We start from the raw sequence: 19,994 nt of genomic DNA, 5'->3' as shown, positions 1-19,994 counted from the left end.
TTACATTGAATCCCGTTCGATTGTTGTGTGCAAGAAGATGGGACCAGACCTCGTTCGTCCCTTGTAAAAACTTAAAATCCGCATTCGTCAGTATACGCAATGCACTCCCTTTTAATCGAGCACGAGTGTCCCAGTTTCCACGCTGTAATTGACCTTTATGCGCCAGACTCAGCATTAATTATCCAGGTCAGCTTTTTATTTTGCAATCTCGGCACTCCCTCTTGAGGGTGACGCTACATCTTAACGGCAGATGCAGGGCAAGAACATTCGGCAGAGTGCGTACACTACCGAAAACAACAACCTGTATCACGCTCAAATGTGATCAATGCAAACCCGTGCAGAGAAAAAAAAAAGCAGCAGTGAGGGCCGTGTTCCTAACGCAGGATGTACTCATGCGTGTGAATGCTGAGGCATCTTCTTTTTTTTTTTTTTTTTTTTTAATGACCGTATTGTGCAGTATTATACCTCGCTCAATCGCCGCTACTCTCCAAAAGTCATCGACACAAAAATCAAAGCAATCAAACCTGACAGAGAAGACATTTATTTCCAATTATGCAATCCATGTAAAACTTGAAAAATGTCTATTCAAAAAAGGGCTGTAAGGAACACCTCATGGTAATGGCCAAGGCAAGAATATGGAAAGCTAGCCCTTCAATCAGCTGGAGGAAATTAAAATTACGATTGTCATTATGTTACAGTTCCACGAGCATAACCATAACATCAAAGAAGCAATACGCCGCAAAAAGAGCCAGAAGTTTACCATGCATTTTACAAATAGTGCATATACTGTAGCTCATTTATGCCCTCGATGATCTGCTACACAGTCATTCGATAGATACGGAATATCTAGAAAGACCAAGAGTGGGGGGGGGGGGTGTATGTCATGTGCAATATACAGTAGGTAGATTGATATTTTATGCATTATCGGATGTGCCGTAAAGCCCCAAAAATCCAACGCTGGTCAGGCTCTTGCCAATATGCTTTCATATCCTCTGCATCGTTCATTCAACAGAGCAACCCGGGCCGAGCCCTTTCGTCGGTGGCCGTTGAACGAGTGTGATCAAAACGGGTTCGTCTGTTACGACATCCAGCATCCTGAGAATTCCACTCCACCCCAGTGTGTGTGTATGTGTGTTGCGCTCTACCCGGCCGGGCACACGTCGTGGAGGCGAGGGGGCAGCGGAAGCTGGAGAAGACCAACGGGATGATTCGGAGTAGCGGACAGGCACTGTGCTCGACTTGACCGTGGAGCCCTCTCAGATTCGTATGTGGAAAGTACTGCGCGAGGCACAACATGGGAGACAGTACAGGCTTGATATTTGTGGGAGTCCAAACGTGATTAACCCTTCATAAATTAGGAGAAGTACATCTATTATCATTGATCATTTGATTAAGAGGAATCTGTGCCAGGTCATTTCCTGTTGTTGCACTGGACAGCTGATAATGACGCACGACTGGGAATTAAACCGACATTTTTCGAAATCGCTACCTCGAGAATCGCACAAAGATTTAGAGACACCAATTCTCTGTGATTGGGGGGATTATTTTTCAAATTATGATCCCTCAAGGGGATATTCAACTCACACTCTGCTGGTGAAAATGAAGCTTCAACTTTGATTCATGAACCAATTCTATTTTTGACCCACTATAGATGTTCAGCCCAAGGTTGACCAGAGAGTATCAACTAAGTAAAAACTACAAATGATTCATGAAACAAATATGAAGCTTCATTTTCCCATCACTACACTTTGCACAACACATGCAGGGAATGAAATGAATTACCTTAAGAAATCAGGAGCCCTTGATATCATATTTTCAAAATCAGCAAAGGAGAGTTTATTGTCTCCATCCAAATCCGCCTCTTCGATGGCCTTCTCACACACTAGCTGCACCTCCTCTGGAGTCAACTCCTCCTTTGTCAGCTTGTTCAGAGTTTTTTCCAGGTCCTCTTTACAAAGGTAATTATCCACATTGAAATCTAAGCAGCAACAAAGAAGGCGCTGATGATTATTCACATCCTCAGACTATAATCAACAAAGATGTGACAAAGGAGCCTTTACCGTATATTTTGAAAGCGTATATGGCCTTCAATTCCCGCGGAGCCATTTCACTGAGGACCGAGAACATATCCACAAATTCATTGAAGCTGAGATTCCCCATCCCATCCTCTGAGAAAGACTCAACAATCCTGTTACGGAATGGATTTTCCTTCAGAGGAAGGTAATAACAACATTTACAAGAATTAATGCAATGACAAGCAAATACATGCCTGCAGTTCAGCCCATTTAGAACAATCATAGGCAGAGAGGAACACAAAGTTTTTTTTGTTTTTTTTTTGCAAATACCAGGATTCTGTTATGTAATACTACCATTAGTGTTGAAAAATGGAGGCATTGCCGCTGGAATGGGGCACTTCATGGCACATTAACGTCCATGAGTTCACACAATGTGGTTAGTCGTACACTCAGATGGGTGATGATTAAAAATCAATTGGGCTTTTCTGAAAAGCAGAAGCATCGATCAGTTGTCGGCTGAGGTGACACCTTTGGCACAGAGTGTGCCCGTCCGTTTAGAGCTGGGGTGTCAAACTCATTTTTGTTGCAGGCTGCATCATCGTTTTATTTGGAGAGCCATCATGACGGTCAACGCTTTATATTATATCCAGAATAGGCCACACAACAAACTAATTCATAACTACTTTTGAAATCAGAGACTAGTAGAAATTGCTGAAATATTTTAAAAAGATGAAAGGCAATGAAAATTGCTGGCAATTTCACTATTTTCTTAAAAGTGAAGACCATTTGTAATTGACACATGAAGTTGATGCACAATTTGTCCTGGGCCACATAAAATGATGCGGCGGGCCATAACTGGCCCCTGGATCTTGAGTTTGACACCTATGATTTAGAGTAACGCCATTAAGATGTATATTCAACAGTGGCGAGATTCTTCCACTTACAAAATAGGACTAAGACAGATGAATTATGATTTTTTTTTTGGGGGGGGTGGAATATGTTTTTACCTTTAACTCTGGCATGTTGACTATCAATGCTAAAGGTAATTTACAATCAGGATCTTTTGTGTAGTCCATTGGTACAAGATGAGGGGCCAATTCGTGGTATCGGCCATGCAACCTAGAGGAAATACAAAACGTTTAGTCAGGACTTCAGATTTGAGGATGGAATTTTTTTTTACTCTACAAGTGATCATTTCTATTTTTCCCCACAGGGCAAATATATGAACAAAATTGTCCAGTGACCCGATTGCAGTCAACCTTAGAACTTCCACTTGACTGCATTAGCAACACTAGATTGACCACCGCTTGATTCCTTCAATTTAACCGGCGTTTGATGAAAATGAAATATGGGCGTGAGCTATACCATGCAGAGGTTATAGCATACGGCCAAAGGGCTGAAAGCGGCGACCTTGTGACAATCAGTGATATCCCGTTTCTGCAGTCTAACATGGCCGTGCTGTAAGCGCTGCCACGGTGGGCAGATAGCAGGAGTGTTTTATGAAGGTCGTAAAGTGCGAGACCCCGTCGCGCCCTCGGCTGATTGTCCCCGGCCCAATGCTGGCCTTGGGATGAAAGTCAATTCGGTATCGCTGAAGGAGATGATGTCATTCGGTTAAAGATGTGATTAAAGAATGTTTCATCACTTTGATTAGGCTGCATTTGAAATGAATCATCCGCATGCTGACTCATGAGCATGATCACTCCTCTTCACGATTTTGGCATTTTCTTAAATTTATGGCTTTCAACAGGTCGGGAAAATGGGACCACCCGATAATTCATCGCGGAATTTCCGCTGCAGTCGAAAGGCTGAAACTCTGTGATACACAGGACAGAACGTTCTAGATCTTTTTCAGTTTCTATCTGAGCTACTTTATACCGGTAGAGCGAAGCATTTAAATCAAATTAGAAACTTTACTTACCGTAAGATTTCTTTGCGAGTGAAAAAAGTACAATCCTGCAATGCGAATAAACACGACAAGGTGGTAAATACACACAGCTCTGAATGCAATTAACAAGCTCTTCAAAAAATAATTTCCCCTAAGTCAAATCAGTCCCGAAAATTCAAATCAATGAGTCACCTTTCTGATTAAAGACTTGACACTTTATGTTATCACACATGGAACAATGAGGAAACACGATCGGATGTTTTCTGGAGGCGTCTCGACATGAATACGCGAGAGTGTCCAGCAACGGCGTTGTGTAACACTGCGCGACAGTCGTACCGGCGGCCGCCTTCATTTACAGACCATTTGTTCTGTCTGTCTGAGTTGTGAGTGTGAGTAGCAGTGCTGCAGCCAGTTCTGGGAGAAATACTTAAAAAAAAAAAAAAAGTGTATGCCTATTGTATAAGTTGCACTTGTATTTAAATCAATTCAAGATTTAAAGAACAAAATTTCAAATATTTCTTCCTCTGTCCCATGAGTAACGAACTCCCCTTATTGTCTATGTTAATATTTTAATTAAACTGTGGTCCACTGAGGGCCTTAAAAGGTAGCCGAAGTAAGAAGAGAAGCTCTTGAGAACCAAACTGTCTCCAGAGAGTAGAGTTTCACAGCATATCACGCTGGCTTGGCATCAATTATTAAGGAGCACGTGTTCGATTATCGAGGACGTTTCTCACAGTCTGTTGGCCTAATCTGCTCTCAAATGGGGCGACACCTCCACACATCGAGGGGCGATGCGATCAAAAATGTCCGTCAAGATGACGCTTCAAATCAGTCATACGGTAAATCTCCAGTCCGACCCAAGTTGTTCATGAACAATAAGATTAAAGATTACAAATTATTTCCCAGTTACTTCCAGAGTCTTCTATCGAGAAATGGGGCTATAAAACAATGCCTTATGTAATATCGTAATTACCAATCCAGTCTTATTATGCCTTTACTTTAAATACAATTGTAAGGTAATGAAGGAAAGCGCATGCTGGCTCACCTGGTAGGCATCAAGCTGTTCATCTGTAAAAATAGTCTGCTTGTTTCCCATGTTTATCAAGTCATTTGTTGCTTATATGGATTGACAACACAGAGGGTCCACAGCCTTTGCACAGTCCAATACATTTAGGGGCCGTGCAGTGAGCGTCTCCGTCGCAGGGTGAGTCGGTGATGCTGCAGTGTCTCTCTTTCATCAAGTGTCATCGGTGTCCGGAGTGACCGTGTGAGCCATGGCTGCAAAAAATGTAGAGGCTGCGTTGAAGAGGAGGGGAGGAAAAAAAAAATAAAGAATGAGAAATAAAGAGCAAAAAAAAAAAGATGAGTGCGCCGTAGTGTGGTGACAAGGTCTACAGGCTGCTTCTGCGTCGGCTCTGCTGCCCACGGGGAAAGCGCTCCGGCCAATGGGATGTCAGATAAATAAATAATCAAACGGTGGTGACTTATGATTTGCCGGTGAGAGCTGTCTTAATTACTGGGCTACAATGTGGATTTATGTGTGCACTGATACTGCTGGTTTTCCTGAAGCAATTACTCAACCGCTGGAAAAAAAAAAAATGACTGGATGTATTTTTTATTCACTTGATGTATGAATGTGTAAACTACGCATACAGGAAAATTAGCGTTTATTCTGGGTCATTAATAAATGCTGAGTAAGTTAAACATTGAAAATAATGGATCCTTGAAGAAGCCGACTGAGACGAGCAAATATGTTCGTGTTGTTTTGCATTACATTTATTTGGTATTCATTACCTCACCTAATTGTCTGGAATTTGCAAGGATGCACTCGCGTTTTGGCCTCGAGCGACATTCCGATGCACATCTCCAAAGTTGCAGGCGATTTTCTGAAATACATATGCAGACATAAGATCTCAGGTGGGACCAAAGACAGAAGAGCCAATACACGGGGTCCTCGGTTCACAGTATTGACATACCTTTGGCAGATCCTTTGGTGACTGATTAGGACCTGCCTCATTGTCTTCCAAGATTGCCTGCATGCCAGGAGGATAACGTCAACATTTTGAATCTTGCTTTCCTTTCACTTTATTATTATTATTTTTTTAATGACATTGCACCTAAAAGTTCAAATGCAGCATTAAGCCTAATTGGTTTCATTTTATTTAACACTATTCCAGTTGAGAGTAAATGCTGTTTATTGTCATATTAGCTACTTCAAGTCACAAATAAATACATGATCTGCCACAGTTACACAAACATTCATTTTGGTCATTGTAATAGTTGTCCACGCTATACAGAATTTTTATAGCACAATAGACCCACGATAGACAGTTTGAAAACCACTTTCTGATTTACGTCGCAATTGCAAATGGGAGTCCGTCGTAACTCGAGTAACTCCTTTGGCTACACTGTCCTGTGTACAACGTGGTCTTATCTGTCAGTTGTCATGGAACCTGTTGCACACAAGCAACACGTCCACGTGGATCAACAACCCCCAGTAGTGACACTTAAACCCGAACGAGCCGCTCTCACACCGGCCGGTCAGCACCAGGACTCCTACGGTCCGCAGCCTCCCGCAGCCCAGCAACACTAATCCGAACTACACAGCAGGACACATGCCAATTTCACGCTCCCCCTCCAAAATACCAGTTTTATCTGCACTCTGCTACGATTAATTCGCTCGTTTTTATATCATCATATGTAACTTTTTTTTAATCGGTAAAGTTAGCCAGGATGGACTCGAAGCGAGATAATATTAAAGAGCAAGGTAAGTTGTTACGTAGCTTGTTGCTACGCCGCCATGTTAGCCGCGGCTAGTGGCTAGGAGTAATCACCAACCCGGTTGGTTACGTAACATTTGTGAGTGTTCTTCTCAGAACAGCAATTACCATTTTTGATTTTAATAACCCTCCCACTTTGGATCCGCGTGAATCAGACTCTCCGTGCTAGGCAGCTGTTTAACCGAGCCGCTTAAAATATGCTAGCACTTAATAACTGCTAGTCATCAGGCTAAATGCTAAACACTTTATATCCGGGTTCGAACTGTGAACAAATCAAACCATAACGCTACCAAAACACTGGCATGTAGATTAAGATGACATCATTTGTTGCATTTCACTCTACAATTGCAGCATTCAACCTGTAATCGGTGAAGGAAGTGAAAATGCCGAGGTTGAAAATAGAAGCTATCACATGACCAGTTAACCTGCTGATCCTTTTAGTATTAAAGTGCATTTTCAGTGAAGGGGGTCATAAAATAGTCATGTTGAAGAAGAGTTCTTGAGAATTCACCCTAAATGGAGCTCAGTCCAGACATAATCTTCGTTCAGTCTGTAAAACCTACAGTAACTCCCTTTTAAATGTAAAATAGGGACTAAATTGTACTGCCAGAATGAGGCAGGCTAATTTGGTGAAAAGATGCTATTTCTAGATGATGGCTTGACTTATCCACTCGCCCCCCTCTTGAAGTTGAGTGGATACTTTGCTTGCAGCGTTCTCTTCCTGCAGTGCTGACTCACAAATGATGTGCATGTGGATGTGTTGCATTAGTGTGAGTGCTGTGCTACTGTTATCTGCTGCAGTCCCCTTGTTTGTTTTCTCACAGAGACAGAAGTGGAGAAGATAACGGCTGCGCTGCTCAAGTCGCATTCGGGCGAGTTTGATTTGGAGTCCATACTGTTTTTGAAATTCAGAGGTTTAGGTAAGATTGTTTTGTTTGTATTGACATTGTTTACTTGCGGGTTGATGAATTGTTTTTGTGTCTTGATAGGAATACACGATCTCGGGTGCATCGGGGAATGTATGAATTTGGAGAGACTGGACCTGTCAGGAAATAATATTGTCAATTTAGCTCCGTTGTCGTCTCTCCGGCTGCTTTCTGTTCTCAATTTGTCTGCTAATAGGATTTCCAATTTAGGTAAGTATTCGGGAGTAATTCAATTTTGTTTATTGTCTAATGCTACTACAGTGTTATCTCAAAATTCCAGTGTCCCAAAAGTGTTTAATTAAGAATTTTAAACGTTTTTTTTTTTTTATCTGATTTAATGCTCCATTATTTCAATCAAATTGTGATTTATGTTTGACCTTGGTGGTTCCACTGTATTTTAAATTGTTCATGTCCATATTTTCCCAGAACCTTTGCACAGTTGTGAAAATCTACAGAATTTAAACCTTGCTGGTAATATTATCTCCAGGTATGCCAATGCAATCACTCATTATCCCCATATTTTAAATAATCTTATATTGTCATTTATAGTTTGGCATTGCTTTACATTTGAATTTATGTTACCTCTTTAATGTACTATTATTTTTAATTCAAATAAATTGAAAGTAATTTTTTTCCCTGTGTTTTGTGGCACCCCTGGAGGCCTTTGTGTTTTTAGCGTTTAGCATAGAAAATATTGTCTAATGTGCTTTATTTTTCAGAGGGCATGATAAATAACTTCATTATTGTTTTGTTTTTTTCCCCCAACAGTATTGATAACCTTCTCTGCCTTCAGTCTTTAAGGAAACTAGAAAGTATCCGTCTCAACGACAACACCTACAATTATTCAAATCCAGGTAAATTCTAATAACTTTTTCTGCAAGCAAATAAGAGAAGCAACTGCGTAAACTCATCTCCAATCTCCAATTCCAGTGTGCAGAAACGTTTCATATAGAACCTTAATTCTTGACATGTTCCCCACTGTCAAGGTGCTAGATGGTAAGTGCTGTATACGTTTGTATATTGCATTGGTACGTACTACAAGTGTGACATTTTTTTTTTTTTTTTTTATTGTAGGTGAGAGAGTCGTTGGACGTGGGAGCGACTTGTATCAGCTATGCAAAGACATTGATGACACCATTAAAGGTGTGTACGGTCATCCATTACCAAGTTGCATTTGGTTGTGCACCCTTTCGACAGCTAGGTGTTGAATGATGACTTTTTATTCATTTTTAAATATTATTAGTCTGAATTGATGTCTTTCCCCCTCTTATTTGTAATGTTAAGCCGGTCTTTACAAGAATGGCCAACTTGTTGAACATCAGGATTGCAAGCCATGGGTGGAGGATACCTTCTGGGAAATCAAACGATCCAACAACGTCATTGTCGAAGAAGCCTACAAACAGTTTAACGGTAAAAGTTTCCGTGTTGAACAAAAACAGTTGTGCGGGGTAAATATACTCAAAGAAGATGTGTATTATTCTACAGATATTCTCCATGAATGCAGACTCTTGAACAACAGAGCAACTCATGCAATTTCCCAAAGTGAAAGATCGATGAGCTTGAAGAAGCAACCGAAGCAGTACGCCATCTGAACCGGGCCTATTTGTGTGTACTGTAGCATGTATTTATTAAAAAAAAAAAAAAAGACTGTATGTGCAGTAGTTTGACTACATTGAGCACAAGACAGATATTGTCAGAAAGTACGCGCTGCTTGAGGTGTTTCATAATATGTTATCGCATATTAGCTTTTGGAGGATACTGCATTGTATGCTCAGTCAGTTTGGACGGGCGATGTCTTTACTTGCGGACTTTACATTTAGTGCCGTTTCATATGCTGCTAAAATGCCTAGATATTTCAAGTAATTAAGAGCTTTTCCATTTTGCTGGATCATTTTGGGAGCCTCCAATTGCTGTATTGTTTTTTTTTTTAACCCGTAGCAAAATGTGATTGAATGTTGATCCGTTTATACTTGTTTTATACAATAAAAGAGTATTGACAATACTTGCGCTGAAGCCTGCAATGCTTTAACAAATGACGATGCAGATATCAAACCATCGGCTTTTTACGCCATCTGCTGGTGGTTGTCATCCATATAGGAACTACTGCATACGTTTGCTAAAAATGCATCATAAGCATCATTCCCTTCATTTTGGATTTTGATCCCTATCATTTTTGAAAATCAATTCCACTTGTATTGATATATAGTACTGCACTTGAGCAGTATCATATACATTGTCCTATATATATTTTTAAGGAAAGATAAAGGGAAATACAACAAATGCATATGAGTAATATCAAGTTTTAATTGGGCTATATTATTACTGTACTCGTCAAAATTGATTTTCAGTTTTTGTTTTGGAAACAGTGATTCTATCTAATTAGATTTGGCACGTTTTTTGTTTTTTTAATGTGAGGTATTCACTTCCGTCTTGTGCCGGGTAAAACGGGAAGTAATCAAATCTTTTACAATGTCGTGTTATTCTAACCAAAGTTATTTACCATCTGCAACAATAACATTACAATGGACGTAGCTCAAATAACACGTACTTTGACTTCGTGACTAATTGTTGCGACTGTACCTGTAAATGTGTAAGATTTTATTTTGAAAAGTAAATTAAAGCTGCTATTCTGTCAGAACTTGACCATTTTGTCTGCGCTTCTTCTGCGCCGCATCGACCTTGGTGGCTACTAGCTAAGCATGGCGGGGAATGCGTGGAGGTCAGCGGTAAGTACGGGTATTCCCTAAATGTCTCATAATTAGTCGATTAACCTTCAACCCCCGATTACACATTAGTGTCCTTTATTTGTTGTCATGGTCTCAAATTTTCGGGATAGACGGTAACTGGCCACTTTGTCTCTTTGTCAGGCACGCCCTTGCTGTGGGTTACTATAGCAACCCAAAATCCCATTTTAAACATTTAAACACATTGAAACCTTACATTTGCGTAATCTGCACTATTTTAATGTCACATATAGTCCAAGATCCACGTGACAGCTAATTTCCGAATTACTTCCGCATCGAGGCTCCAACTGTCCATGTAATGTTCCTCACTTACAGATTGTTAAACTACTCAGAAAATGGAGTTTATCGATCAGTGGCCAGGATAAAATCAAGGCAAAGGAAGTAAGTTAATCTTAGTTTTGTATTACGCAGTATATTACTTATTTGAGGGCGAAATCGACCGAGTAGCTTAGTTTAGCTTCCCGTTTAATTTTCGAGCTTTTGACACGATCGTGGTCATAAATCATTGATGGGCAGGAATCTGCCTTTGTATTATTGATACGTGTGAACGTGTACATTTGTTTTTAGATGAGGCACAATAATACACACTTGCTCGCTGGTATTTTTAGGTATTATCTCTGACACCAAGTGGAATTTGAATATTTAGATGTGAGCAAACACCTCATGTATGTTTTGCTTGACAGGCCCAGCATGTGGCAGGAGCCTTGAGAAAAGAGAGCAGGACATTCTCCCGTGGGGTATGTATGGCACTCCCCTGTAGGATGCCAGTATTTGGATGTTGGAATTTGTAAAACTTTCCTTTTGACTTGCATTTCAGATGCAAACCGTGACTTTGATCCCCGGTGATGGAATCGGACCAGAAATCTCCGCTGCTGTCATGAAGATATTTGATGCAGCTCAGGTTAGTACTGAAAAATCCGCCTGATTAAAAGTAACATCCTAAAAGTCCTATAATTTTTCCTGTATATGATATGTTTTCTTACAGGCCCCCATTCAGTGGGAGGAGAGGAACGTTACGGCCATTAAAGCCCCTGGGGGGAAGTGGGTGATTCCTCCAGATGCTAAAGAATCAATGGACAGAAATAAAATGGGTCTGAAGGGTAAGATAACATTATGATTACCTTGGTTAATCCAATTAGTCTGAATTTACACTGCGTGGCATCAGACAGCTTTAGTTCCGAATCAGGCCAAATAATCGTGACCGACTTTTTCGTCAACAGGTCCTTTGAAGACGCCAATTGCTGCGGGTCATCCCTCTATGAATCTTCTCTTGAGGAAAACCTTTGACCTCTACTCCAACGTGCGCCCTTGTGTTTCCATCGACGGCTACAAGACGCCCTACACTGATGTGAACCTCGTCACCATCAGAGAGAACACAGAGGGGGAATACAGTGGGATTGAACATGTGGTAAATACCTTATTGACTTTGTCCTATTGACACTATTAATATTCAAGAGATGTTTATTGACACACTGTGTGTGTGTGTATGTTTACTTGCAGATTGTCGATGGAGTTGTGCAGAGTATTAAACTCATAACAGAGCAAGCCAGCCAACGCATTGCCGAGTACGCATTTGAATATGCAAGAAACAATAAGAGGACCAGTGTCACTGCGGTTCATAAGGCTAACATCATGTAAGATCAAAGTCCATGCAAATGACTGTAGGTTTAATTTGCATAGCTCATTTTGTTAATCAACTTGTGTTCTCTTATATCAGGCGCATGTCGGATGGGCTCTTCCTCCGAAAATGCAGAGAGGCCGCTGAAAGGAATAAGGATATTAAGTTTACTGAGATGTACTTGGATACTGTGTGCCTCAACGTAAGTCCCCCACCCCACCATGGTATTTTACTTTATTCAAACCACCACCATGGTTGTTTATACCCAATTTACAGATGGTGCAGGATCCTACCCAGTTTGATATCCTGGTGATGCCAAATTTGTATGGCGACATCCTGAGGTAAGAAGATAAACGATTCCTAATGTGTCACTGTACAATATATATATATATATATATATATATATATATATATATATATATATATATATATATATATTTTAAATTGCATAATATGATGTAATGTGTTATTGTTTACTTTCAGTGATCTTTGTGCTGGACTTATTGGAGGACTTGGAGTGACCCCTAGTGGAAACATTGGTGCCAATGGTGTTGCCATTTTTGAGTCTGTAGGTTGACTTGCTATCTATCTATCTATCTATCTATCTATCTATCTATCTATCTATCTATCTATCTATCTATCTATCTATCTATCTATCTATCTATCTATCTATCTATCTATCTATCTATCTATCTATCTATCTATCTATCTATCTATCTATCTATTCGTTTTACAAGTGACTTTGATGAGTTCCTTTATAATTATTGATTCAGGTTCACGGAACAGCCCCAGATATAGCAGGAAAGGACATGGCCAACCCCACCGCTTTGCTGCTAAGCGCGGTTATGATGCTGCGCCACATGGGCCTGCACGACCACGCAAAGAAGATCGAGTCCGCCTGTTACGACACCATTCGGGACAAAAAGGTCAACGTCGTCCTCGCGCGCAGGTTTGTCATTGTATCCGTGTGTGTGTGTAACGTGCCTTTGTTGTCTTTGTTCTAGGTGCTCACTGGAGACCTCGGAGGGAAGTCAAAGTGCTCCGAATTCACAGAGGCCATTTGTCAACGAGTGCGAGATCTCTAAAGGGATGAATTTAGCGTGTGCCTCTTTTTGCTCACATTTGAAACCAAAACATGATTAAAACGGTCTCAGGATTTGTAATCCTGGGTGTCTTCTTTATTTGCAGCTAACATTTTCTTCAGTTACAGATACTTTGTATTCAGTATGTATTTTATTGCGCTTAAGAGGAGTATGAAGGAGACCAAGTATGATGATGATGATGATATTGGCGTGTGTATAACTGCTGTGGCTTATATCATCTAGATATACAACTATACTTAAATTAAAGTCACAAGTTATTTTTGTTAAAGTGAAAATTAATCATTATGAAATAAGATTGACTTTAGGTCATATGAAAATCTTAATTTATGTTTTTTTTTTCTTGCATATTATGAATGTACTATATTTAGGGATGCATATCGTTAGGATTTTGTCGATGTCGATATTGATACTCCTTATCGATGCCGATATTTATCAACTCTTATCGATATGTTTGTATGTAATTTGAAGTAAAGATGTGAACAATAAGATAAAAAGTATGATTCATTTTGAACAACTTTTATTGCTGCAAGGAGGACAACTCATGCAACATCATGTGCCTTCAATGTAAGCTTACAAGAAGACAAACTGCAGTGAAAGGAACTGGAAAACAAACTAGCAGCACCCTATGATCAGTTACAGTGATACTGAATATTTAAAATGAATGGTTTATGTACTACTTCAACATGTAGTGCTTCAACAAACGCGCAACTAGTCATCTTTATTTTTCCTCTTTTAACGAGAGTGAATGAGGATACTTGCTTATGTGGTGGCTTTACAGAAAAAAAATACAACGTAATATTAACTACGAAATATATTAGCAGAATTAATAACAACAAACATAGAAAGCCTACTTACCGGGACTTGTCGTTGCCAAAGCATGGTCAAAATAGCTGGAAGGATTTGTTGAAGACGCTGAGTTTGCGTTAGCATTAGCCGCTCCACGTAAACTGTCAAAAATGGCGCGGTCTTTTAACTTTATCCCGTGAGCACACTGCTTCATGAGGTTGCTCGTATTTCCTCTTTGGTAGCAATTGCTTTCCAATAAATGGTGAATTGAGCAGATTTTTTTAGTCACTTTAAAAAGTTAACCCAAACCTTTGAACGCTTCGCCCTCACAGCTGAAATGTTTGTTGTGAGACGCGGTAGGAGGGTTACGTCATCAACGGGTACCTGCAGTTGCGTCATAATTAATTGACCGTCGCTAGATGATGATTCAAAAACATTTCTGCATCCCATTCAACTATTTGAGCTGATTTTGTTTGTATTCATCAATAATTTGTATGATTTTCACACATCTTTAATTTATACATCAATTACATTTTTGTCTGAAATGGCAAAAATAAGCCATAAATCAAGTACAGATAACTAAAGTATTTTGAGTAACGATATACTTAGTTACCTCCCAAAAACGAAGGTTGAGTGGAAAGATTTTTGAAACTAGGTGTGTCTTGTTTGTAACTACATATAAAAAAAAAAACATTTGTACATAGATGGTTTTGATTTTTTTTTTTCTTTTTTTTGCTTAGCCCCTTCTGGGCTTCCGTATTCGACAGCATCCGGCCCATCCAGCTCGATCTCTCCAGAAAGTTCCACGCTAAAGAGCCGTTATAAGAACCAGCCATCTTCTAGAAACCGGCTTCACTTCAGACTGACACCACAGTCGTTTCGTAGGAGACAATAATACCACAAGTAAGTTGGACTAGCGATGTCAAACGCTTTACAGCTAATTCTCGAAGTTATTACGTCGCATTTTTGGTTAGCACGATGTTATACACAGTACGGGCTAACTCACGTGATAACTGATAACCACCGAATGGCTTTTAGACATTAGCACAGTACGACAAGCTCCATTCTATCAATTTTGTTCATATGCTATGTAATAACCGTGCGGCGTTCTGTTATTAATGGGGTGTATGTTACTTATTTGTTTATGTTTAAGCGCTTTATGTTCTCAAACGTGTTGGTTGCTAGCGTCAACTGTGTTGACTGGTCAGCATGGCGACCACTTAAAGCTCATTTTGTTGCTGACATTTTTTTTTATTTTTTTTTAACCAATTTCCTTAAGGCTGTCATAATGGTTCGCGAAACTGGCTACTACGATCTCCTTGGTGTTGGACCCAAAGCGTCTGCGGAGGAAATAAAGAAAGCTTATAGAAAACTGGCGTTAAAATATCACCCGGACAAGAACCCCAATGAGGGCGAGAAGGTGAGCTGAAGCTAAATATAGACTTTTGGATAATCTCTGTGGCCATTTATGAGCTGTTGGGAATGACCCCTTCTAATTTTACACCCTATGGAATGATCTGGTAGCTTCTCTTTCTAGGTACAGTATGGACAGACCTGTTAGCTCTATGATCCAGTCTGGAATAGCACATGATGCAATGACAAGAGGTTATGCAATTTGAGAAAGTCTTTAGTGACCAAGCCTCGATGTGGATAATAGAACTCCTAAAAAAAAAAAAAAAGTATATCTCATCTTAACCAGTGGTTTATATTATATAATTTATACTAATATATTTGTTATGTATGTTCTAAGGGTATGGTTTGTCAGTAGAATTTTATTAAAATTGTCTGCAAAAATCAGTCTTCTCTGGCGCCACCTCATGCTCCTATTTGAAATTGAATTATTTGAATTTTGGTTATTTTAAATCCCTGTGCCCTTGACAATAGCCTATGAAAGACACAAAGGAGTGTTATTGATCACTTGTCAGGAATGCAGCAAGTCAGTTTGGGGGAATTTTTTTGCGATTGTACGTTCCAAAACGCACATCGGTAAAATGTAGTGTTTTGCAGCAATCTGTCATAATAAAGACAATGTTGGAATAGTGGCTAAGATGAGTTTGTTTTACACAGTTGATGTTTGTTCATTACTCATGCACGGTAGTGATGGGTGTGGCTTTGGTCAGAAGCCTGAAGCAAAGGCGAAGTGAGGCTACATTCAAATGTTGGTAGTAGCTAGAAAACTGTCAAACATTTTAATATTCAGTGATTGATACGTGCTTTTTTTTTTTTTTTGTCCGTAGTTCAAGCTTATATCGCAAGCATATGATGTGCTTTCGGATCCCAAAAAGAGAGATCTCTATGACCAAGGCGGGGAGCAAGCAATTAAAGAAGGCGGAATGGGCGGAGGGTCATCCCCCATGGACATTTTCAACATGTTCTTTGGGGGCGGGGGAAGGATGCAGAGAGAGAGGAGAGGTAAGAGCTTAGAGATCTTAAAAAGAAACTGACCTCCAATTGTCAACTCAAACTGATGACTTTGTAGGGAAGAACATTGTCCACCAGTTAAGTGTTTCGCTGGAGGACATGTACAATGGCTGCACAAGGAAGCTGGCACTCCAGAAGAACGTCATATGTGAAAAGTGCGAAGGTAACACAGTCTTCTTGGAATATGCCCTTCTGTATTTCCATTTCTCAAATAATTCTCCATGTATATTTTCTTTGCATTCAGGTTATGGTGGTAAGAAAGGTACCTTGGAGAAATGCTCCAACTGTAAAGGAAGAGGAGTGCAGATCAAGGTGCAGCAGATAGGACCAGGCATGATTCAGCAGATTCAGAGCATGTGCGGAGATTGTCACGGGCAAGGAGAATCGTTCAGCTCAAAGGACCGCTGCAAGAATTGCAATGGGCACAAGGTGGAGCGTAAAAAGAAAATCCTGGAAGTTCATATTGACAAAGGTCATATACACTACATAATGTATTAGAGCAGTCTGTCCTTCTTCTTCCATGATGTGTTGAGAAACAAGTGGATGATGTTTTTACTGCAGGTATGAGAGACGGTCAGAAAATTACATTTCACGGCCAAGGCGACCAGGAGCCTGACCTGGAGCCTGGCGACGTCATCATCGTGTTGGACCAGAAGGAGCATAGCCTTTTCAAACGAAGCGACGATAACCTCACCATGACCATGAGGATCAAACTGGTGGAGGCCCTGTGCGGCTTCAAGAAGGCCATCAACACCCTGGACGACCGAACACTCGTTATCACCTCGCAACCAGGTAAGCGCTTACACGTGGACCGTCGGTGTGTGACGGTCGCCTTCTTTCGCCGCCATTAAGCGTTTATCTTGTTTGCCCGATTGAAGGTGAAGTTATAAAGAACAACGAGACAAAGGTGATCCAAAACGAAGGAATGCCAGTGTACAGGAGCCCTTATGAAAAGGGACAACTCTTCATACAGTTCCAGGTAAGATGAATAACAGCTTTAACTAGCTTTGAGTCATGGTTATTATTTTAAAACATTGTGGACTTACATCAACTGTATAGGTGGAGTTTCCTGAAAAACACTGGCTCCCAGAACATCTCATGTTCCAACTGGAGAGGCTGCTTCCCCCCAGGGAGGACGTGTTGATCACCGACGACACGGAGGAGGTTGAGCTCTGCGAGGTGGACGAGCGAGCGCAGCAGCGGAACTACGGCGGAGAAGCTTACGATGAAGACGAGGAAGGTCCCAGAGGTGGGGTGCAGTGTCAGACGCAGTAGTCTGCCACTTCTGTGGACAAAGTGAATCACCTGGGCTGAGATTCTTTCGTTACTGTGTTCCAACCTTTGTGCTGATCGAGCACCCAGCCCAAATTTTACATTATTCCACTGAAATGGAAACATAACTTGACACCCAAGTGGCACAGTTTAGTTCAGGCTGATTTTTTTTTTTTTTTAATTTTGACACCAGATCATGCCATAAAAAGTGCTGACACAAATGACAATAAATCCCATCTCGAACATAATCACCACCGCACACAGAGCTAGCGACTGTGGGGATCTGTATCTAGTTTTGCTGTCACTCGAAATTTCAATTGTCGATCAACAGCACCGCAAATGTAACGGCCAATCAAAAATGTCATCAGAGGTGTTGTTGACAACAAAAACGGTGTCTGGGTATCGAGTCACTACTTTTTTTTTTTTAACAATATAAACACTGGCTAGCACATCCGCCTCACAGTTAGGAGGGGTGCGGGTTCGATTCCACCTCCAGCCCTCCCTGTGTGGAGTTTGCATGTTCTCCCCATGTCTGCGTGGGTTTCCTCCCACATCCCCCAAAACATGCTTGGTAGGCCGATCGAGCACTCCAAATTGCCCCTAGGCGTGAGAGCGAGTGCGGTTGGTTGTTTGTCTCTGTGTGCGCTGCGATTGGCTGGCAACCAGTTCAGTGTGTCCCCCGCCGACTGCCCTATGATGACTGGGTGGGGGACACAGCGATACCGAAAATGGATGGATGGAAGTTAATTTATACTGTACCTATGGCTAAAAAGCAAAGTGTTAAGATCCTTCATTTCCAAAAGCTGATTTTATCACATTTGACATGAATGAATATGTACTGAACTGTACCACTTGGTGAAAACATTGCTTTTGTTTAACATTCTTTAGATATGGTTATGCAAGGTTTGTGATTGTTAAAAAAAAACAATATGTAACTGTTGCTGGTCTTCTCTTTATGTTAATACCCCAACAGATGTATTGTTAAGAAGTTTAAAGGACTACTTTGTATGCTTTCTGTGAAGGTCATTTCAGTCATAGCTCCTCAAAAACTTTTATCAATAAAAGTTCCTGTGTGCTTCAATTGTTGCCACTTTTTTTTTTATTGACTACTAAATTGTATTAAAGGCATATTTTATAGCAACCTTATAAAATCACAAACATGATTTGTATCCATCTGCATAGTGACATCTGAATCAGAGATTTCATAATGGGCATTTTAGAATGAATGTTTCCTTTTAATGCTGCTTCCTCCTGAAAGAACATCCTGTAAAGCAGAATTGTTTTTTTAGAGTTAAGCCTCAGACAGATAACAGACACTATTTGATGACACTCGCTGAAGTTCACCTTCTGTGAGTCTGGCTTTTCCTCCTTTAGGCTGACACAATACTGTGGAGCATCCCACACATAGAACCACCGTCTGTGCATGGCTGAACACAGTTGTGATCTTGTAGCAACCTGCAAAAAACACACACAATAATGCTTTTGTTTGCCACTAGTAAAAATGTCACTTCTGCTGACCTTACCTGGACACTTGACATCCATAAAATAGGAGTTTGGACTCTGAACAAGTCTTTTCTTTTTGTGTTGTCTCCTCTCAAATTCAAGAGAGGGGTGAAGGAGGTCTTTCGCCAACTACAAAACAACATGTCATGTAAAAACATGATAGAGTTCAGATTCGACATAAAAATAGGTCAATTATCAAAAAGAAAAAAAGTATGGCATATTTTGGAATGTCACACTAACAAGTCTAAGAACTGTGCATACGTTAGAAAAAAATCTAAATTAATTTGATAGGTGCTTAAAGATTTCGCTTGCTCTGTAAACAGTAACGTTATGAAAATCCAAACAGGACTCAACGATCCTGTCGTAAATAACTGAAGCACGTCTGAAGCTTCAAACAAGACATCAATAACACTTCAATAAATATCAATTCCAAACATTCGCAATCAACTTTAAGGTCATTTTGCTATTTTTAACGCTGAAATTGAGCAATGGTCGTGGTGAAGAAAAGTGGGACACAGGCTAATGTCTGGACCCTGTGAGAACTCCCTCACGCGCTGCTGACTTTCCAGCAATTAGACGACCCCCAAGCTAAAGCGTGGCTAGCAATAAACACTACCATGTGCTTGCTCTCACTACGTACAGCAGCACGATGTTATTCAAAACGGCTCCCACCATTCGTTCCCCGTGTGAATTTATTACGCAAACGCCTGTCGTTGTGTTTTGGAAAATAAAGGAAACGATAAGAATAGATTAATGTTTTTAACTTACAGGCATCTCGCTGCGTTTCTTCTTCTTCTAGTTGGTGGTTGTGGTGGTGGTGGATACCAACTGGGAAGAACTGGGATTACCACCGAGCCGAAAAATAAAAGCAAAAGTAAACGTAAAGTGCCTAGAATCTGATAAGAAACAAATAATAAAAGTAAATGAATACTTCAAGC

The 19,994-nt window shown here is 40.4% G+C and overlaps 5 protein-coding genes across 13 annotated transcripts; 3 read left to right on the top strand and 2 right to left on the bottom strand.

Moving 5' to 3' along the window:
* Positions 1–525: 525 nt before the first annotated feature.
* cib2 (calcium and integrin binding family member 2) lies at positions 526–14,847 on the bottom strand. Of its 8 annotated transcripts, none has more exons than XM_085914847.1 (9): positions 13,930–14,847; positions 5,880–5,936; positions 5,703–5,789; positions 4,949–5,199; positions 3,937–3,971; positions 3,023–3,134; positions 2,061–2,208; positions 1,783–1,978; positions 526–1,278 (listed from the first exon to the last, which is right to left on the bottom strand). In XM_085914847.1, the coding sequence occupies exons 4-9, from the start codon at positions 4,997–4,999 to the stop codon at positions 1,257–1,259; spliced, it is 564 nt and encodes a 187-aa protein (XP_085770973.1). In that variant the 5' UTR covers positions 5,000–5,199; positions 5,703–5,789; positions 5,880–5,936; positions 13,930–14,847; the 3' UTR covers positions 526–1,256. The 8 variants fall into 8 exon arrangements, with proteins under 8 accessions (XP_085770973.1, XP_085770974.1, XP_085770975.1 ...); XM_085914848.1 differs by lacking the exon at positions 13,930–14,847 and adding an exon at positions 11,475–12,256; XM_085914849.1 differs by lacking the exon at positions 13,930–14,847 and adding an exon at positions 6,792–11,452.
* On the top strand, positions 6,324–9,589 carry lrrc61 (leucine rich repeat containing 61). Its single transcript, XM_085914846.1, has 9 exons — positions 6,324–6,670; positions 7,508–7,603; positions 7,673–7,819; positions 8,036–8,096; positions 8,378–8,463; positions 8,540–8,605; positions 8,684–8,752; positions 8,894–9,019; positions 9,095–9,589. The coding sequence occupies exons 1-9, from the start codon at positions 6,637–6,639 to the stop codon at positions 9,199–9,201; spliced, it is 792 nt and encodes a 263-aa protein (XP_085770972.1). The 5' UTR covers positions 6,324–6,636; the 3' UTR covers positions 9,202–9,589.
* On the top strand, positions 10,173–13,582 carry idh3a (isocitrate dehydrogenase (NAD(+)) 3 catalytic subunit alpha). Of its 2 annotated transcripts, XM_085914844.1 has the most exons (12): positions 10,177–10,335; positions 10,669–10,734; positions 11,037–11,090; positions 11,171–11,254; positions 11,339–11,453; positions 11,574–11,761; positions 11,854–11,987; positions 12,071–12,173; positions 12,248–12,312; positions 12,455–12,539; positions 12,745–12,897; positions 12,976–13,582. In XM_085914844.1, the coding sequence occupies exons 1-12, from the start codon at positions 10,309–10,311 to the stop codon at positions 13,054–13,056; spliced, it is 1,155 nt and encodes a 384-aa protein (XP_085770970.1). In that variant the 5' UTR covers positions 10,177–10,308; the 3' UTR covers positions 13,057–13,582. The 2 variants fall into 2 exon arrangements, with proteins under 2 accessions (XP_085770971.1, XP_085770970.1); XM_085914845.1 differs by lacking the exon at positions 10,669–10,734 and having other exon boundaries at positions 10,173–10,335; positions 12,976–13,580.
* Positions 14,608–18,651, top strand: dnaja (DnaJ heat shock protein family (Hsp40) member A). Its single transcript, XM_085914839.1, has 8 exons — positions 14,608–14,763; positions 15,140–15,280; positions 16,098–16,272; positions 16,340–16,444; positions 16,526–16,753; positions 16,843–17,073; positions 17,160–17,260; positions 17,341–18,651. Exons 2-8 carry the CDS (start codon positions 15,149–15,151, stop codon positions 17,554–17,556), a joined length of 1,188 nt encoding a protein of 395 aa, XP_085770965.1. The 5' UTR covers positions 14,608–14,763; positions 15,140–15,148; the 3' UTR covers positions 17,557–18,651.
* On the bottom strand, positions 18,630–19,991 carry rps27l (ribosomal protein S27 like). Its single transcript, XM_085914856.1, has 4 exons — positions 19,825–19,991; positions 19,077–19,185; positions 18,898–19,008; positions 18,630–18,817 (listed from the first exon to the last, which is right to left on the bottom strand). Exons 1-4 carry the CDS (start codon positions 19,828–19,830, stop codon positions 18,789–18,791), a joined length of 255 nt encoding a protein of 84 aa, XP_085770982.1. The 5' UTR covers positions 19,831–19,991; the 3' UTR covers positions 18,630–18,788.
* Positions 19,992–19,994: the final 3 nt, after the last annotated feature.

The sequence above is a fragment of the Syngnathus leptorhynchus genome, chromosome 6 (assembly GCF_054491065.1).
Source record: "Syngnathus leptorhynchus isolate UIUO chromosome 6, UIUO_Slep, whole genome shotgun sequence".
Taxonomy (NCBI): Eukaryota; Metazoa; Chordata; class Actinopteri; order Syngnathiformes; family Syngnathidae; genus Syngnathus; species Syngnathus leptorhynchus.
Note: the sequence above shows the minus strand (reverse complement) of the source record. Positions and strands in the feature narration are given on the sequence as shown.

What these genes read in the sequence shown, in the direction of transcription:
- idh3a (XM_085914844.1), top strand. Translation starts at nt 10,309, where the DNA reads ATGGCGGGGAATGCGTGGAGGTCAGCG. An exon ending in ACAGTGGGATTGAACATGTG is followed by an intron (nt 11,762 to 11,853) that starts GTAAATACCTTA and finishes GTTTACTTGCAG; the next exon opens with ATTGTCGATGGAGTTGTGCA. An exon ending in GTGTTGCCATTTTTGAGTCT is followed by an intron (nt 12,540 to 12,744) that starts GTAGGTTGACTT and finishes TTATTGATTCAG; the next exon opens with GTTCACGGAACAGCCCCAGA.
- lrrc61 (XM_085914846.1), top strand. Translation starts at nt 6,637, where the DNA reads ATGGACTCGAAGCGAGATAATATTAAAGAGCAAG. An exon ending in AGATAATATTAAAGAGCAAG is followed by an intron (nt 6,671 to 7,507) that starts GTAAGTTGTTAC and finishes GTTTTCTCACAG; the next exon opens with AGACAGAAGTGGAGAAGATA. An exon ending in CTACAATTATTCAAATCCAG is followed by an intron (nt 8,464 to 8,539) that starts GTAAATTCTAAT and finishes CTCCAATTCCAG; the next exon opens with TGTGCAGAAACGTTTCATAT.
- cib2 (XM_085914847.1), bottom strand. Translation starts at nt 4,999, where the DNA reads ATGGGAAACAAGCAGACTATTTTTACAGATGAACAGCTTGATGCCTAC. An exon ending in AACAGCTTGATGCCTACCAG is followed by an intron (nt 3,972 to 4,948) that starts GTGAGCCAGCAT and finishes TTCGCATTGCAG; the next exon opens with GATTGTACTTTTTTCACTCG. An exon ending in TCAACATGCCAGAGTTAAAG is followed by an intron (nt 2,209 to 3,022) that starts GTAAAAACATAT and finishes CTTCCTCTGAAG; the next exon opens with GAAAATCCATTCCGTAACAG.
- dnaja (XM_085914839.1), top strand. Translation starts at nt 15,149, where the DNA reads ATGGTTCGCGAAACTGGCTACTACGATCTCCTTGGTGTTGGACCCAAA. An exon ending in GATGCAGAGAGAGAGGAGAG is followed by an intron (nt 16,273 to 16,339) that starts GTAAGAGCTTAG and finishes ATGACTTTGTAG; the next exon opens with GGAAGAACATTGTCCACCAG. An exon ending in CGTTATCACCTCGCAACCAG is followed by an intron (nt 17,074 to 17,159) that starts GTAAGCGCTTAC and finishes GCCCGATTGAAG; the next exon opens with GTGAAGTTATAAAGAACAAC.
- rps27l (XM_085914856.1), bottom strand. An exon ending in TATGGATGTCAAGTGTCCAG is followed by an intron (nt 19,009 to 19,076) that starts GTAAGGTCAGCA and finishes TGTTTTTTGCAG; the next exon opens with GTTGCTACAAGATCACAACT. An exon ending in AAAAGCCAGACTCACAGAAG is followed by an intron (nt 18,818 to 18,897) that starts GTGAACTTCAGC and finishes TCTGCTTTACAG; the next exon opens with GATGTTCTTTCAGGAGGAAG.